The sequence below is a fragment of the Thamnophis elegans genome, chromosome 1 (assembly GCF_009769535.1).
Source record: "Thamnophis elegans isolate rThaEle1 chromosome 1, rThaEle1.pri, whole genome shotgun sequence".
In the NCBI taxonomy this organism is placed as follows: domain Eukaryota; kingdom Metazoa; phylum Chordata; class Lepidosauria; order Squamata; family Colubridae; genus Thamnophis; species Thamnophis elegans.
This window is the reverse complement of record NC_045541.1, coordinates 96,359,212-96,377,010: the sequence shown is the minus strand read 5'-3', so window position 1 is coordinate 96,377,010 and position 17,799 is coordinate 96,359,212. Positions and strand designations below refer to the sequence as shown.

The 17,799-nt window shown below is 36.8% G+C and overlaps 1 protein-coding gene across 1 annotated transcript in view; it reads left to right on the top strand.

Annotated features, from left to right (window-relative positions):
* The window catches only part of SLC17A6 (solute carrier family 17 member 6), a 54,746-nt gene extending 37,668 nt beyond the window's left edge, over nucleotides 1–17,078 (top strand). The window contains exons 4-12 of the mRNA XM_032226501.1: nucleotides 2,064–2,178; nucleotides 5,012–5,099; nucleotides 6,286–6,372; nucleotides 8,148–8,290; nucleotides 9,278–9,427; nucleotides 13,476–13,608; nucleotides 14,908–15,018; nucleotides 16,132–16,259; nucleotides 16,743–17,078. Coding sequence (XP_032082392.1) covers nucleotides 2,064–2,178; nucleotides 5,012–5,099; nucleotides 6,286–6,372; nucleotides 8,148–8,290; nucleotides 9,278–9,427; nucleotides 13,476–13,608; nucleotides 14,908–15,018; nucleotides 16,132–16,259; nucleotides 16,743–17,078 — 1,291 coding nt within the window. The remainder of the gene's footprint in view (nucleotides 1–2,063; nucleotides 2,179–5,011; nucleotides 5,100–6,285; nucleotides 6,373–8,147; nucleotides 8,291–9,277; nucleotides 9,428–13,475; nucleotides 13,609–14,907; nucleotides 15,019–16,131; nucleotides 16,260–16,742) is intronic.
* Nucleotides 17,079–17,799: the final 721 nt, after the last annotated feature.

Below are 17,799 nucleotides of genomic sequence, written 5' to 3'. Positions count from 1 at the left end.
GGCCAGCATCCTCTGATTAGTGTTTCCTATTGAAGGCAAATAGGGATGTGGTGGCTCAGTGGCTAAGATGTGGAAGCTGGTCGAGCAGAAAAGTCGGCAGTTTGGCGGTTTGAATCCCTAGTGCCACGTAACGGAGTGAGCTCCCATTACTTATCCCAGCTTCTGCCAACCTAGCAGTTTGAAAGCATGTAAAAATGCAAGTAGAAAAATAAGAAATTCCTTTGATAGGAAGGTAACAGTATTCCATGTGCCTTGGCGTTTAGTCATGCCAGCCACATGACCACAGAGACGTCTTCGGACAACACTGGCTCTTCAGTTTTGAACCGGAGATGAGCACTGCCTCCCAGAATTGGGAATTACTAGCACATATGTGTGAAGGGAACCTTTACCTTTACTGAAGGCAAAATATTTTTCTTTTTTTATTCATTTATTAGAGCAGCTAATTTTACTGCTACTATTTATTACAACTTTTTAAATTTCTCAACTGGAAAATAAAATTGAAATAAATGGCTTCCTGTTCCAAATCAAAATGTCCACAAGGTGCCTTTAAGTCTATTTTTTTTCTAATTCACATTTTGAAAGGTATTTTCACATTCAGATTTTCATTGCCTAATAAGATTAGGTGATAACATCCACATACAAAGCCAGCATTAGAAATCAAGCAACTATAGACAACACTTTTCTACCAGATGACATAAATACAATATATCTTAATTTTATATGTTCAGCTATAAATCTCAGGTGAACAATGATATGATGAGTGATTAAATGCATGCTTCCAAAATATTATTATAAATTATCATCCTTTGTATAACTAATGACTTTAAAATACTTCAGGATATTTGATCAAGGTAATGATTAGCAAATATTTTTTCTATAGAGAGTCTAATCTATCAGCAGAGGCTGATGTCTAAAAGGAATGCTTTGAAAATCTTTTAGTCACTCTGAAGATATATTTCGTGTGTATAATTTTTGGAAAGCGTTAAGAGGGTGCTGATTTGTTTGTAGGGGTCCAGAAGGCATAGCTTTGGACTGTACGGGAAATCCAACTGATAATAGGGCTTTTGTAGCAGTTGTGTATATGACTGTATTATAAATCTAGAAAATATTACAAAGCTATTGTAAGTAATCTATATGTCCTCACGGAGAGGAAATCAAACTTATCATTAGTACCGTAATTGATCTTACTACTCAAAATTGTATTGCAATGGGGTTTTTAAATCATGAAGATACTTGTTTCATATACAGATGGATTTGGGATCATCAGAAAATATTAAATATTTAATATCAAATTATTCTGCAAATAACATGAATTTGAAGCTTGCAATTTAAATTCTGTCTTTTCTCCTGGTGCACAGGAGAACATATTTTTAATTTTATCCACAAATAAGTTGTGAAGTAAATTGGGCTGAGAAACCCACCTAGATTCCAGAGATAAGTCTGGAACTGAATCTGGATCAGTTCCAACATCTATGTTTTACATAGAATACAAACATAAATCAACTACAGCAGTGTTTCTCAACCTTGGCGACTTTAAGCTGTGCTGGCTGGGGGATTCTGGGAGTTGAAGTCCACAGGACTTAAAGTCGCCAAGGTTGAGAAACACTGAACTACAGGAAGTCCTGGACTTGCAACAGTTTGCTTAGTGACCATTCAAATTTATAACAGCACTGAAAAATGTGACTTATGACACATTTTTCAAACTTAAGACTATTGCAGCATCGCCACAGTCATTTGATCAAAATTCAGATGCTTGGCAATTGACTCATATTTATGATGGTTGCAGTGTCCTGGAGTCAAGTGATCACCTTTTGTGACCTTCCGACACACAAATGGGGAAGCCAGATTCACTTAACAGCTAACTTAACAACTGCAGAAATTCACTTTACAACTGTGCCAAGGAAAATAATAAAATGGAGCAAAATTCACTCGCTTAGCAACAGAAATGTTAGACTCAATTGTGGTCATAAGTCGAGGACTACCTGTATTAGAACTATACACAACTTAAACATGATTACTAGCATTCGGGCATAGTTCTCAATAACACCATTAATTTCTTTCAGGGTCTTTGGTGCAGCGATACTACTGACATCTACCCTCAACATGCTAATACCATCTGCTGCTCGGGTGCATTTCGGATGCGTCATCTTTGTTAGAATCTTGCAAGGTTTGGTTGAGGTATGGAACTAAACTGCAAATGGTTCTATGGACAGCTTGATTTGCCAGTTCTCTTTATTATGCCCCCCTTCCAGTGTGATACATTGTTTCAACATCTTGCCTATTGAAGTGTTTAAAGTTTTAAAGTTAAAAGTTTAATAACATTTAGATGCCGCCCAATCCCATAGGACTCCGGGCGGCTTACAATACAAATAAATCAAAAAAGAATAGAAGGAAAGAAAAAATAGATTTAAAAAACACACCATACACTCTGTTCTAAATGGGGCTGGACCGTATTTTTGGGTCAACAGCCCCAGGCCTGCCAGAATAGCCAGGTTTTAGTGGCTTTATGGAAGGCCGAGAGAGTGGAAAGGGTCCGGATCTCTGCGGGTAGATCATTCTACAGGGCCGGGGCAGCTACAGAGAAAGACCTCCCCCGAGTAGTTGCCAACCAGCATTGCCCGGTTGACAGTACCCGAAGGAGGCCCAGCCTGTGAGATCTTATGTGGGGAGAGGTTATTAATGGCATAAAAAGAATGAATGAAACCCATGTCTATAGTCACTTCAGAGGAAAAGGAAGCCCAGTTGTACTGGGCAATCGGTTCCAGAATGCCTTCAATTCACCACTATCTTCATCTCTTGTCTTCTGTTTGCCTTTCCTATACAGCTTGGCATCTTCAAGTATCTTAAAGGGGCAGCTTCAAATTAAGTGCCCAAAATAGTGGTATTTTGGAGTGTGCAATGCCTCTCCATGTATGCTGCTTCTGTGGGATGTGATGATCTACCTGAACAAGCACAAGTCAACTTACTTTGGCCACAGCCCCCACTTGCTTTAGGTTGTAGCCTTACTCACATTGGAAAATGACCCCAAGCATGCTTTTCCAAAGTTTAAATATCCCATAAGTTATAGAAAGCATTTAACCGGCATAAATGGTGAGATATCTGATGCATAAATGGGATGCTGCAAATACAGAATCTCTTTTAAGACTTTTTGTTTGTTTAAAATCTGGAGACAGGAGAAAAAAGGGAAATAGTAAATGATTACAAGAAAATACAGCAAAAAGCAACAAAAAGGCATTCCTACACTGGGAACTGGCAGTTAAGATGCCAATGTAATATTCAGACTGGATTATATGTCTTTTAAGGTCCATGAGGACCCAGATTGTTGGGGCAATATGCTGACTCGGTAAACCACTTAGAGAGCACTGTGAAAGCACTGTGAAGCGTTCTGTAAGTCTAAATGCTATTGCTATGCCTACTCTTTAATTCTATGGTCACATACGGTGAGGCAGCCATATTTGGACTGCAAAAATCTGTATGACCACTAGATAGCAGCAAAGAGTTGGAATTTTGTATAGCAATTTGCTGCCATGCAGTGGTGAAATTCTTTTTTTCCCCTACCAATTCTGTGGGTGTGGCAGGGGAAGGATACTGCAAAATCTCCATTCCCACCCCACTCCTGGGGCCACAGAGGTGGTATTTGCCAGTTTTCCGAACTACTCAAAATTTCAGCTACCGGTTCTCCAAAACCTGTCAGAACCCCTGCTGCCATGTCTAGAGAACATCTGGATTTTGCCATCAAAATATGGTAGCCAAGGCATGAGGCCTCAAGAAGAGCTGTAGTGGAACAGCAGTACCGAAGCAAGGTGAACTCTTTATTTCTGATCACTCGTCCTCTCTGCGAAAAAGATGCAGTGGCCCACTGCACTGGAAGTGGAGGTGTCAGAGGTCCTGTTGATTCCGCCAGCTACCATTGCTGACTGCTCTCTTCCTGTTTTTTGCTCTCTTCTTCTTTCTTCCCAGTGTGAAGAAATGAAGAGAGAAGAGGAACATCTTGCACATCACCATGCATTCATAATCTAATTTTGTACATTGTTTTTGTTTGACTGTCCTTATCCACTTGACTAATTAAGAAGATAAAAAAGAGGAATCAAAGTTAAACATGTTATTATAACAGTTGCAGTGGTGGGTTCCAGAATCCGTTCCAACCGGTATGGAACAGCCCCAGAGTTACCCACATGCACGTGTGTGGTGCGCACGCACAAACACATGATGCACGCATGTGTTCTAGCATCAAATGTCACTTCCACAAGCCTCCGTGATGCTCCAGCTGCTCCACGGAAGGTCACGCAGGCGCTGTACACAACATGTGTATGCGCGGAAGCGCCAACAGAATAAAGCACCAGTAAGGAGCACGGGAAGGCAGGTGAGCCATCCAGAGCACCATACTGAAACAATATTCGGTGCTTCAGGCAGGATCCGGTATGCCCATACTAGGGCGTACCGCCTGCAACCCACCATTGAACAGTTGGCAGAGGAATACATAAAATTAATGAATTAGAAGAGAAAAACTCCCAAAGTGCATTGACTCAAGTTCCGGAAAAATCACTGAAAAAGGATGAATACATTTCCAGGATGTCACACATAATCAACATTCCTCATTCTTCCATCTTTTTCAGTGTATGACCTACCTACAAATATTCTCAGATGTTATGCCTTATCGTTTCTGCACTCACCCTTTGGTCCTTGAAAAACAGCTTGAAGAGCTGAGTCTTCAAGGGGTGGTTAATAGATTAGACAGACCTCACCTGCTCCCCATTCACACTTTGCTCCCTTCTCCACTTTGGTCAACTGAATATTAACTGAATTTTACATTTATGGTTTTTATTATTTTAAAGTTTTATTCAATGTTTTTTATTGAATGATTGTAAGCCACTTAAGAGTCACCTTGGCGAGATGGGTGGCGTAGAAGTTAAATAAAGAAATAATCAATAAAGACATTCCCCCCTTTTGTTTTATCCTTTTATTTGTATGTCAGTTGAAGCAACTGTAAAGCAAATAACCTTCTTTACAGGGTGTAACTTATCCAGCTTGCCATGGAATATGGAGCAAGTGGGCTCCTCCTTTAGAAAGAAGTAGACTAGTAACCACATCTTTCTGTGGTAAGTGACATCTCCATTATTTCACTTGTTTAGTATTCTCCTTTTTCTAACATACACTGAAATAAATTTTCTGCAACTCATCATCAATATTCAGACACACTGATTAGAGTAAGTTTTGTTTTCACAGAGAACAATTTAGAGTAGACTAGTTCTGTTTGTGTGAACAAAAGTTAAGAACTTGAAAACTTATTCTTGAATGTTAGACATCTTATTCAGGCAAGCACATTTTGGATTTATCAGTCTGCATTAATAATTGTGGAAGAATAATATGTTCACCCCATTTTTGTGTATTAATTTACAGGTCTGGAAATAACATTAAGTTAAGCCATTGTAGCTGTGAGATTAAATTAAAGGATCTAAGCATAACATATAAATCACAATATTAATACATTGAAGATAGTGTGGAATGTAGCTAAGATGCAGAAAGATGCAGATTATATTCTTCCTTTAGTCATAGAAACAACTGAGTGTTTTGAGGCCATTGCTCCCAGCCCTAGATTGAGAAATGGAAAAAAATATTTACTTATCAATTTACACTGGGCAGCCATGTTAGATTATGGTCTATCAGCTTCAGTCAAGAGACCTTCATTCAGCAATGGATGGGGTTCAGGCTGATAACAACAGTAATAATTAAAATACTACATCAACTTTCTAGCTCAATAAATAAAGACAGGTGGATCCAAAATAATTGTATGCCAGGCTATTGTTTATTGTGTACACTTTTTTCTGGAGTTATAGGATGGTTATATAAACTAATCATCTGGTAAAATTAAAATAAGATTGTGAGATTATTTGTAGAGGTTATTTCATCTATTTTCAAATTCTTGTACAACTTCTTAAAGAAAACTGATTAGGAAAGAATGACTTAAATAATTGATATGGTCATTTTAACCAGAAGATATTAGTGAACAGTTTTCTTAGAAACTAGAAAAAAATGTCTTTCAAAGGCACCCAATAGGCATCACAAAGAAGTTCCCATCACATAATTCATGGCTTGGCATAATGATATTATGAGATGTTAAATGCCACTACCCCCTACAGATGCCCAAGGTGCCAATGGGAATTAAATTTCAGACTTGATGTCATTTCAACAGATGTTTATAATTTACTTGTGGTTGTTGTTGTTGTTGTTGTTGTTGTTATTATTATTATTATTATTATTATTATTATTATTATTATTGTCTAGGATCCTATGCAGGTGCAGTCATTGCAATGCCATTGGCTGGGATTTTAGTGCAATATACAGGATGGTCTTCTGTGTTCTACGTGTATGGTATGATCTTCTCTTCTCATCTTGCTTTAGAAAAGAAATGGGGGAAAGTTAGAACCATAAATATAATCTAGCAGTCTTAGAAGAAGGATAAAGTATCCATTCAGGATTGTATCCAACCATGTCACTCTACCTAATAATGTTCTGAAATTCAGGGAAACAAGGAAAGGTGATTTTTGGTAACTCCTTGCTTATGGGTCCATCATCCTCAATGCTGCTCTGATTTTTCCCTGGAACAAACTGGAAAGTGTGGGTGGAGGTCATGGGCTTGACAGCTCAAAGCCAATTTTGGGATCCCAGATTATGACTCAGAATATGGATGCGTTCTAATACTATATATAAATATAGTAGAATCAAGAGGAGAAAAGCTCTGGGGAATTTAGACAGAAAGAACATTCAAAATGAACAAATTAGATTGCCTAGAAATACAATTCCCCAAACAGTGGAATTATTCAGAATGTCAAATTTGGCCTAAATGAGGACAGTGACTCAATCATGTTGTGCTTAATTCAGTGTAAAGCAGGGCAGGTTGAATTGCCATCCATGAACCTGATCTTCAGTTAGAATAATTTTTATGGAAATGAAATTAATTATTGTAAAAGGCATAGAAAATTCTCAGTAACAAACTGTAGGGGAGCAGAAAAGACCTTTCTGTAATGTCCTTTTTCTGTTTTCTATCAAGTGGGTTTTTAACTGAAAAATTGTGATAGTAATTGCATTTAGGGAAAAGAATCGTAGGTAGGACATTTCTTCTATAGTCAGTAACTATTACAAATTCGAGTTAACTCCGGATAAAGAATAATCCATCTTTGGAAGGCATAAAATGTTATATGATAATTGAACATTCCCTCCCAAATGTCTCAAATTTCATTCATGCAATATTTCCTAAGTTCTCTGGAGAGATATTTCCAGTAATTTTCCAAGTGTTTTCAGAGATGTTAGCATTTTGCAAAGTTTTGACCATTTTTAAATTAACATTGTTTTAAAAGGGGCAATTATATGAAACATGTGGATTTGAAGAAGGAAACTAGAGATGAAAAAATGCTCCACAACTAATTCCTTCCATATGTAGATGATATGTCAAGGATCAGATTGATTTTCTTTTTCTCCCATGGTTCTGCCACAGTTATGATTCTTCTCCATTTCCACTATAAGATTCAAGTGTCAGGCCAAAATAGATAAGACCTGAAAGATAGCGCTCATCCCATTGTCCTTCATTCTATGCATTCTTTTTCATTTTGTGCAAGGAATCCATCAAATTGGATAGGAATTTTTATTCAGTTTTTTAAGGTGGTATTGTTCAGCTGGGCTGCTGTGGCTTGAACCAATTACATTTCATGGAATCTTCTAAAAAGGCCTAAAACTATTCAGCTTATGTTGGGAAGTGATGGTAAAGAAATGAACATATGACACATTTGCTTAACTTAACAGAAGAAGAGGGTGGTTTTTGGGGGGGTGGGAGAAGGTGTGATCAGGAAGAATTTACATCCCTGCTTTTATAGGGTTACATCAGATTTGGCAACTGTACCCCATACGTGATTCTAGCAGAGTAGTAGGATAACTGGGGATTGCATATTTTCTTAGTCCCTTGGGGTTTAAATACATTTGAAATAGAATTAAACCATATTTGTAAACTTAGAGGGTGGTTTAGAGAGTGTCTGTTTAGATAAAAAGGTAACTTCAAGCAGGTGATTTTTTAAAAAGCCAATATTTGCTTCTTGTGTAGGAGGTTTCCATTTCAATCCCATTTCAATTTGTCATCTTATTATGTCCAACAGGAAGTTTTGGTATTGTCTGGTATATGTTTTGGTTTTTGGTGTCATATGAGAGCCCTGCAACGCATCCTACAATTACAGATGAGGAGCGCAGATACATAGAAGAAAGTATTGGAGAGAGTGCTAATCTTCTAGGAGCAATGGAAGTAAGGATTTTACTACTGTGTGTGTTTCTGTGCAGATCTCAAGAAAAACAATAAGCTGCCAGCTAAATCAGGGACTATACTAAAAATGAAGAAGGTTTCCTCTGATCTATGTAGCACTTAATCTTGTTATAGGTTTTTTTTTAAATTCAATTGCTATATTAAATCTCATCTTTTGGATTTTCACTCAAGTCCTCAATTCAGGATAAAGTTCATGTAACACCAAGAATAATGTTAAAAGTAAATAATAACATAGATAAGTGAGGAATTCTGTTGCTATTTATGTGATTGTATGTATGTATGTATGTATGTATGTATATGTATATGTATATATATATATATATATGTGTGTGTGTGTGTATGTATATACATATGTATGTATGTGTATGCATATCTATGTATTTGTATACATATACATATACATATACATATACATATACATATACATATACATATACATATACATATACATATATATCAACTCAACTCAACTCAACTCAACTCAACTCAACTCAAATCTTTATTATTGTCAAAGGCCAGCAAAATAAGTCAGAAGAATATGTATTCTATTTCTTTCCCTGGTTTTCTTTTGTTTTTCATTGTGTTTTCCTTCACATATTTAATACATAAATGAAAATAAAAATTATATTAACAATAACACAACAGTGTGTTTGTGCTGTGTACATACATATGTGATTGCGCTGAAGAACAATAATGACAAAAAATATAGGCAATAAACCATGAAATCTAGTTTTAAAGAGTGGGAAGTAATTGGAACATAATTTTTCAAGAAGTATCATATTGCTTGTAGTTCAAGGTGCTGTAATCCCTTGTCTCTCGAAATTTTCAGTTTCTGTTTGTTTTTCACACATGCTAGTGAGAAAGCAGAAATGTGGAAGTGTGCAGAATAAGAACGCAGAATAAGCACACCGTCTTATTTGAAGTCTCCAATATGTCCAAGAAATAACCAGCTGCTGTTTTTATTTACAGAAATTCAAGACTCCATGGAGAAAATTTTTTACTTCTATGCCTGTCTATGCAATCATTGTTGCAAACTTCTGTAGAAGTTGGACTTTTTATTTGCTCCTTATTAGTCAACCTGCTTACTTTGAAGAGGTGTTTGGATTTGAAATAAGTAAGGTAATCTATGTTATTTTAAAAGAAACTTGAACTGGATTATTGTAAAGGTTTTTGGAGTCTCAACATAAAATATATGGACCTTCCTTAATACGCACCAAGCTTCCTAGCCCATCATTAAAAAAAGATTCTTATAAGTAAAAATAAATAAGCAAGAAGCCAGCTTTCTGTGAAGCAAAGTATTATCCTTAAGCATGATCTGTATTTGTAACAGTATTTCTGATTCTCATAGAAGCCAGAGAAAATTTTAGAAAAAAAGTGGGTAACTATAGTGTAGTGTAGTGTAGTATAGTGTAGTGTTGTGTGTGTGTGTGTGTGTGTGTGTGTATTTTGCTTTCCTCAAAGAGAGTAGCACAAAGAGTGATTATGAGCATGCATTATCCAATCCCAGTAATTAAAATAGAAATTCAGAACTTTGCAACTTCATGGAGATGAATGTACCCAGGTGGCTGATTAGATAGATAGATAGATAGATAGATAGATAGATAGATAGATAGATAGATAGATAGATAGATAGATAGATAGTTAGATAGATAGATAGATAGATAGATAGATAGATAGATAGATAGATAGATAGATAGATAGATAGATAGATAGATAGATAGATACTACATGCTGATTAGAAAGTTGATGAACCATGTGTCCTCTTTTTATGATTCTTTAATGTTTGGAAGCATTATTCTTCAAGTAGAAGAATATCATCTGTAAAGAAAGAAAAAATGTGTATTTAATTGATAAGTAGAATACTAGATTTCTGTTATGTTATGTTCATAGATAACAGCTTTGGGATTAATCCTTGAAAAATTACTTTTAAACTATATGAAGGGCTTTGGATTTCCCTCTTCTTTTTTGTTGTTGTTTTGTTTTGTTTTTTGCAATGATGATACTCATGGTTCAAAGGATTAGCGGTGACATAACTTTTGCCCAGGTGACACTCTTTACAATGTTATATATAGTCATGTTCAAAAGTTTAAAGTTACAGTCCCTAGGAATTATGTAGAAAATCCAGTTCCTGCTTTTCTATTGTATTAGACTGAGCTGGTTCATAATTGTAGCCTATTAATTGCAGGATTTCCATATTCTGCCTTCTAGCCTAGCTTACTCTGACAGGTCTCACTGAATACTGTAGAAAGCAGAGTGGTATTTCTTACATACACTACTAGGTCAGAAATAGCATGTAAGATTAGATCAATTTACAGATGTTTACAGCAGATGTTTACATTTTTAAGTAACACTTATGCCTAATTTATCTAAGACTTTTTCCAGTCTATAATACATTTCAAGTATTAAATCACATTGCACCATCTTTTGCATTAGCTTGCAATGTATTCACCCATCAGTACGAAGCTATGTATTTTGCCCTTTCAGTTTATGGCCTACTCAGGAAAGCATACATTGGTATGTTGGATGATCAAATCATAAAAGTCATGTTGTCTCAAGCTCTATCTCTCATCACATGTCATGTAATCTATAGAGGTTGGGTGGTCCAAAACTTGTGGATGCTCTAATAGTGCAGGTTTTAAAGAGATTGGACAACCATCTGTTTGAAATGGTAAAGGGTATCCTATTTGAGCAGGGCTGGGACTAGAAGACTCCAAGGTCCATTCCAACTCTGTTATTGTTCTGACCTAAGCTTCCTGATAAAGCATAAATCACACGCTTAGTCTCCTGAAACTCTCTTTTATTTTAATGGCTGTGAATTATGGCCATTCACAGCCCGTAATGATTCACAAAGAGTCTGTGAAGAGTCCAGCAGATGTCTGCCACAGTCTTTCAGGGTAATGCTGATAAGCACCCACCTTTATCTCCCTTGAAACGCTGTCAGACACGTAATTGCCAATTAGTTTTGCAAGGCCAAATGGAGCACATAGTCAAATGGAGCTTCTCGGAGTTTGAACTGACCAGAATGAACTAATTGCTTCCTGCAAAGGCTGATGTCTGTTTGCTCCTCTTTTATGACTTATGGGAGGGGGCAATCATCTCCAAGCCTTACTCCTGAGTCATCTCTTTTGTCTTAACTGTTCTTGGCTTCTGGCAGCTCTGCACATGCACACACTGGGAACAGGCTCACACTGTTCTTCTGCCTAATTGATGTCAGACTCCAGAGACAGCACATTACTATAGATGGCTTTGGCCCCCTCTCTCGCTCCAATGCAGAGCCCTCGTCGAAGCCTTTCCCAGACTCCAGGAGTGACCCATATTCCCCGCCTCAACCTCCTTAATATTTGATGATGCTGCAAGCTCCACAGACCACCGGCAGATCACAACAGTTATTCTGTTATTCTATACCTTGTGAAAAGGATAGAGCTTACAATAAAGAATGCCACTATGGTGTTTTAATTGTTTTGATGAATAGCAATAGCAATAGCAGTTAGACTTATATACCGCTTCATAGCCCTCTCTAAGAGGTTTACAGAGTCGGCATATTGCCCCTAACAACAATCCAGGTCCTCATTTTACCCACCTCGGACGGATGGAAGGCTGAGTCAACCCTGAGCCAGTGAGATTTGAACAGCCGAACTGCAGAACTGCAGTCAGCTGAAGTAGCCTGCAGTGCTGCATTTAACCATTGCGCCACCTCGGCTCCTCAATTACTGGATTCTACTGATACCAATAATTGATCCCCGAGCCATGGTGGTGCAGTGCTTCCCGGTAGAATGCAGCATTGCAGACTAATTCTGCTGACTGCCAGCAGTTTGATTCTGACCAGCTCAAGGTTGACTCTGCTTTCCATCTTTTTGAGGTCAGTAAAATAAAGACCCAGATTGTTGGGGGGTAATATGCTGACTCTGTGAACTACTTAGAGAGGGCTGTAAAGCACCGTGATGAGTATATAAGTTTAAGTACTATTGCTATCCTCCTGAACCTTAGCTCTTTTAACTCTATCCTTAAATAATCACCTTTGTCAATTGCAAGATTCCAATTGGAAGTTCCTCCTACTTCCATTTTCAACCTCTGCAGAATATTTAATTTCCCTCATTATTTCTCAACTGTCAACTATCTAGATCCAGGTACCTAATGCTACTTGGAATGCTGCAATTGCAGCCTTAAAGTCTGCTAAGGGGCAGAACAGAGGCTGCTCCAATTCCTCTGCAGAAATATTTTTCTTCAGTTTCTTGCCTACTATCATGAATCCTTTCTTAGTTCCATCAACACCAAATTCATCTTTTGGACATATTGGGAATAGCAACGATAGAGGTAAATATTAAATATTTTGCTAAATTGATCTTCAGGGATACAAGGCCTAAATAACAATCTGCAATCTTATCAACATTGAAATGCCAAGCTCAGATATTCTGAAAGGGTTCTAATTTATATTTGGTCTAGGACACTATTATGTGCTGCTAATTTATTAAGAAAATGTGTGCAGCTGGGAATGTTGCTATAAATATTATTTTGTACTGTCAAAGATACACTCACTAGAAGCAAAAAAGTCTAATTTATATCCACACTGGTGACATTTATTTTATTAGAAATGATCAAGATAATGTACCTTTAAAGTTTATAAAGCCAGCCTTCCTCAAGCTGGTGCCAGGATCCATGCGGGCTGGGAATTATGATCTATATAGTCCAAGGCATTTGAACATTAGCAGTATAGGTAGTCCTCAACTTACAACCAAGTCCAAAATTTTTGTTGCTAAGTGAGACAATGGTTAAGTGAGTTTTTGCCCCATTTTACAATCTTTCTTGACACAGTTGTTAAGTGAATCACTGCAGTTGTTAAGTAGGTAACACGGTGGTTAAATGAATCTGGCTTTTGCATTGATTTTGCTTGTCATAAGGTTGTAAAAGTTGATTGCATGACCCAAGGACATTGCAACTGTCATAAATATGAGTCAGTTGCCAAGCAGTTGAATTTTGAGCACATGACGATGGGGATGCTGCCACAGTCATATGTGTGTAAAATAATCGTAAGTCACATTTGTCAGGGCTGTTGTAACTTTGAACGGTCACTAAATGAACTGTTGTAAACTTACTCATCTGCTCACCCCCCACCCCCAACAATCAGTTTATTCTATTAGAACTCATTTATTAAAATTTCTGGTTTTAGGTGGGAATGCTGTCTGCAGTGCCACATTTAGTGATGACCATTATTGTGCCTATTGGGGGACAAATTGCAGACTTTCTAAGAAGCAGGCAAATTCTTTCAACCACAACTGTCAGGAAGATAATGAACTGTGGAGGTAAGTTTACTTGTTATTAAAGGGCTTGTTGGAATGTCCTACAGGTGCTGCACTGTATAAAATATCAAATTCACCACAGGTTCATATAAGTCAGGGGCGTCAAACTGACAGCCCGCGGGCCAGATGCATCACACACAGGCCGCACCCACTCCATCTCCGTGAAGGGGAAAACATTATGATACATCACATGAAGGCAATGTGATGCATCGAGTTTGACACCCGTGCTATAAGCTGATAGAGCACAAAATTGATTTGCTTCTAACTGTTGTAAAATAGAAGTACCAGCATAACCAAAACAACCAAAGCCTGAATATGGGTAAACTCTGCGAGACAGTGGAGAATGGGGGTGGGGATTAGCGTGTTGTGGTCCATGGGGTTGGAAAGAGATGGACATGACCAAGCGACTCAACAAGAAAAAGAGTTTCAAGAATCTTTGATTGATATTTGGATCATGGAAGTCAGTCATCTCTGCTGTTCATTAATATCCTGGAGAAAGAGTTAGGGTTAGGGTTAGAGTAAGGCAAATAACATTCCACTTGTGGTGAATTCATGGACACAGAATCATAGAAGTAGAAGACATCATAAAGATAATTTAATCTAATGCAGCTCAGTGTAGTATTCAGTAAGGTATCTTGTGGATGGATGGATCTGACTAATTAACAGAAGAGCATATATATAGGGGCTGAACTGTGGGGATCTTTGGGGTTTTCTGAGCTTGGCTGATTGCTTGCAGACATTTCATTACCCAGCTAAATAACATCATCAGTGTGAACAAGTGTGGGGTTTACTGCCTAGTTATATACAATAGCTTGCCTTGGCAGTTTTGATGAGAATGTAGGGTTTTTATGATTTTTTTTGACTGCTATGCATTTTATTTTATTTTTTAAGTATCTTATGATTCTTGATGAATGTATTCTATTTTATTTTTCTATATGTACGCTGAGAGCATATGCACCAAAGACAAATTCCTTATGTGTCCAATTACACTTGGCCAATAAAGAATTCTATTCTATTCTGTCCTATTTTTACCTTTTAAGTTCATTTTAATGGTTGTATATATTGTATATATACTTTTCCTGGCAACAATATAGAAGTAGTTTACCATCATTGTCTTCCAACACCTTTTGACTTTCCAATCTATTCTACAACTTTATTATTTACTGAAGTGTCTCCTCTAAGTGCTAAGCAAATTTACTCTGTTAACTTTTTGAAATAAGCTAGGTCTGGCTAGATGCTGCTTCCTAGCTGTAGTAAATTTTCTGAAAAAACAATAAATACTATCATTTTTTCCCCTTTAAGGCTTTGGAATGGAAGCAACTCTTCTCTTAGTAGTTGGATATTCCCATAGTAAAGGTGTGGCCATTTCCTTCCTTGTTCTTGCTGTGGGGTTCAGTGGTTTTGCTATATCTGGTAAGTTAATTTCTTTATCTATAATATAGTCCATTATAACGAACAAGATAATATATACAAAGCTTAACTTCTGGAATTCTTCCAACTCTTTTACTATGGTAGCAATGGTCATAGAAGATACCTGTATTTTCCTCTGCATGAGGAAAACATGTTCTAATTGGATGAGGCAATATGTTGTAACTGAGTATGCATCACTGTGTCTCTTTGTGCCTATATCTGCAGGAAGGCATGTGCTGGGTTGCACATATTGGTGCATGTGGCTGACAGGAAGGAATAAGGTGGGCTTAGAATAGAGCAGTCACCAAATTCTCAAGCTGCAGTATCTCTGCAGGTCTGGACTATTTGTCAGACAAATTTTTCTTTGGCCAACTTCTTCCATTGTATGAATCTTTGGCCAACTTCTTCCATCATATGAAACCATTCGTTCAACTGCAGAGAATAATTGTGCTGACACATCCTGAATCCCTTTGCATATTACTTTGTAGAATTCTGTTAGGTTTGGAAAAAAAGAAAGAAAAAGCAAATTAAGGAAAACTCATGGAACATTACAGATACTAACCATGGAAGTAACCTTATTTCTTTATTTCATTTCTTTATGAATAACTCACTGTATTGTGTATTTCTGTTTTACCTCATGTTGCATCTGGATATATTTTGTATCAAGAAGCATAGAGTGAGCCGTGTATATTCCACTCTGGATCTTGTGGAGAAATGGCTTTATAATGGATCTTACATAATGGCATTTCTAGCCACTATGTGACTACGTCTCTCATTTACATGTCTCTGAGATGTTTTCTGCAGATCCATCCCTATCATTTCCTATCTTTCTTTTTCCAGCTTCTCACACTATGCCAGCCTTGGTCCCGATCTTTTAATTTTTGCAGTGTTATCTTATGGATATATATATACAGATCCTGAGTTCATGTATATAATTTATTTCCAACATTTCACTGAGTTGGAAAGAATATAACATAAGAATATGGATCCAAATGAATTTAATGTTATCTCAAGGTTTACTATGAATACTGTTCTAACAATAATAAGTAAAACAAATGTTTAGTGAAGTATTATATTTTCTATCACTCTGTTAATAAGAATGATTTTATATTACAGGATTCAATGTCAATCATTTAGATATTGCTCCGAGATATGCCAGTATCTTGATGGGGATTTCAAATGGAGTTGGAACATTGTCTGGGATGGTATGTCCGATAATTGTTGGAGCAATGACAAAAAACAAAGTAAGTTTTGCTATATTACAGTTTCCAAAATTACTTTTGGTTATTATTCGCCTTGAAAAAAATTGTATTCATATGCAATCTGATCAAATTCATTATCACATGTAACAAGAATAAATGGTGTAAATTCACATGTTATATTCCACAATAAAAGTGAATTCTTACTAGCTTTTTCACCTTATGATGTTAATTAAAATCCATGCTGGTGAATAAGATAAGAAATAAGGATAACATTCCTTGGGCATTCTATTTTAAAATATAGCTACAATTTTATCCTTATTTTCTCTTAAGACTTTCAAGTTTTTCAAGCTAGCTTTTCCTGTTACCCCTTACAGTACATTTTCTTCTTCCTATGTACAATAGTTAAATATAGTTCCATACTTCCTTTAAAAATCATTGTAAGCCAAAATAATTCTTCACAACTATTTTGATAGTGTGACCTGAACTTTCTATGCTATTCTGATGGCCCCATCTTTTTTGTCCTAGACACGCGAAGAATGGCAGTATGTCTTTCTTATTGCTGCTTTGGTCCATTATTGTGGAGTCGTATTCTACGGAATATTTGCTTCAGGAGAAAAGCAACCATGGGCAGACCCTGAACAGACCAGTGAAGAAAAATGTGGCTTCATTCACGAAGATGAACTTGATGAAGAAACAGGGGACATTACTCAGAATTATGTAAATTATGGTACCACTAAATCTTACGGTGCTACGACCCAGATTAATGGTGGCTGGCCAGATGGCTGGGAGAAGAGAGAAGAATTTGTACAAGAAGAAGCACAAGACTCATATCGTTACAAGGAAGGAGAGGATTATTCATAACAGGCCTATGTTGGGTATATTTTGTAGTGTTTGTGATTTATTCATTGTGATTGTTTACGCTCGCGTGCACCACACCCACGGACACAAATGTGACATAAACATGTAAACACATATCAGACATGAAGGTCTTACTATAAAAACCAAGAAATACTACTATTCAAGTGCAATCTGTATGAGTTTGTGACATTTCATCACTTCCATTTGGGTGTCTCCATTCTATAGAGTTTTAAGGGTTATCTGGTCAAAACAGCACAGGAAACTAGTTATTTGCAGTATAAAATGAGTGGAAAACTCAAAACTAAGGAAAAGCACAACTACCATCCAAGTTGGGACATCAAATGTTCAGTTTAGAAAGCCAAAACTTCTTGATCATTTTAAAAATGCACTTACATATTGTATTGAAAGAGAATAAAACATTGATTGTGTGGAGGTTTACTTGGTACAATGTAAGAAATGTATGTTTGGTCAAAATCAAGGATTTCTTATTGAGTAAGACGTTTATTTTAGCCCCAGTTCAAGTCCCTTAAAGAGAGTAAAATTGGGACTTTACAGAGCAATCTAAAATATAATATTTGTTTATTGTGATTATATACTGTCAGGCTATTTTATTTTTGTTAATTGGTTGCTTTTATTGAGCATTTAGGCACAAACTTTTCATTTTTGTTATTTGCAGGCCATTACATCAGATGTTTGTGTCAGGGTCTTCCTGATAGCTGTCACC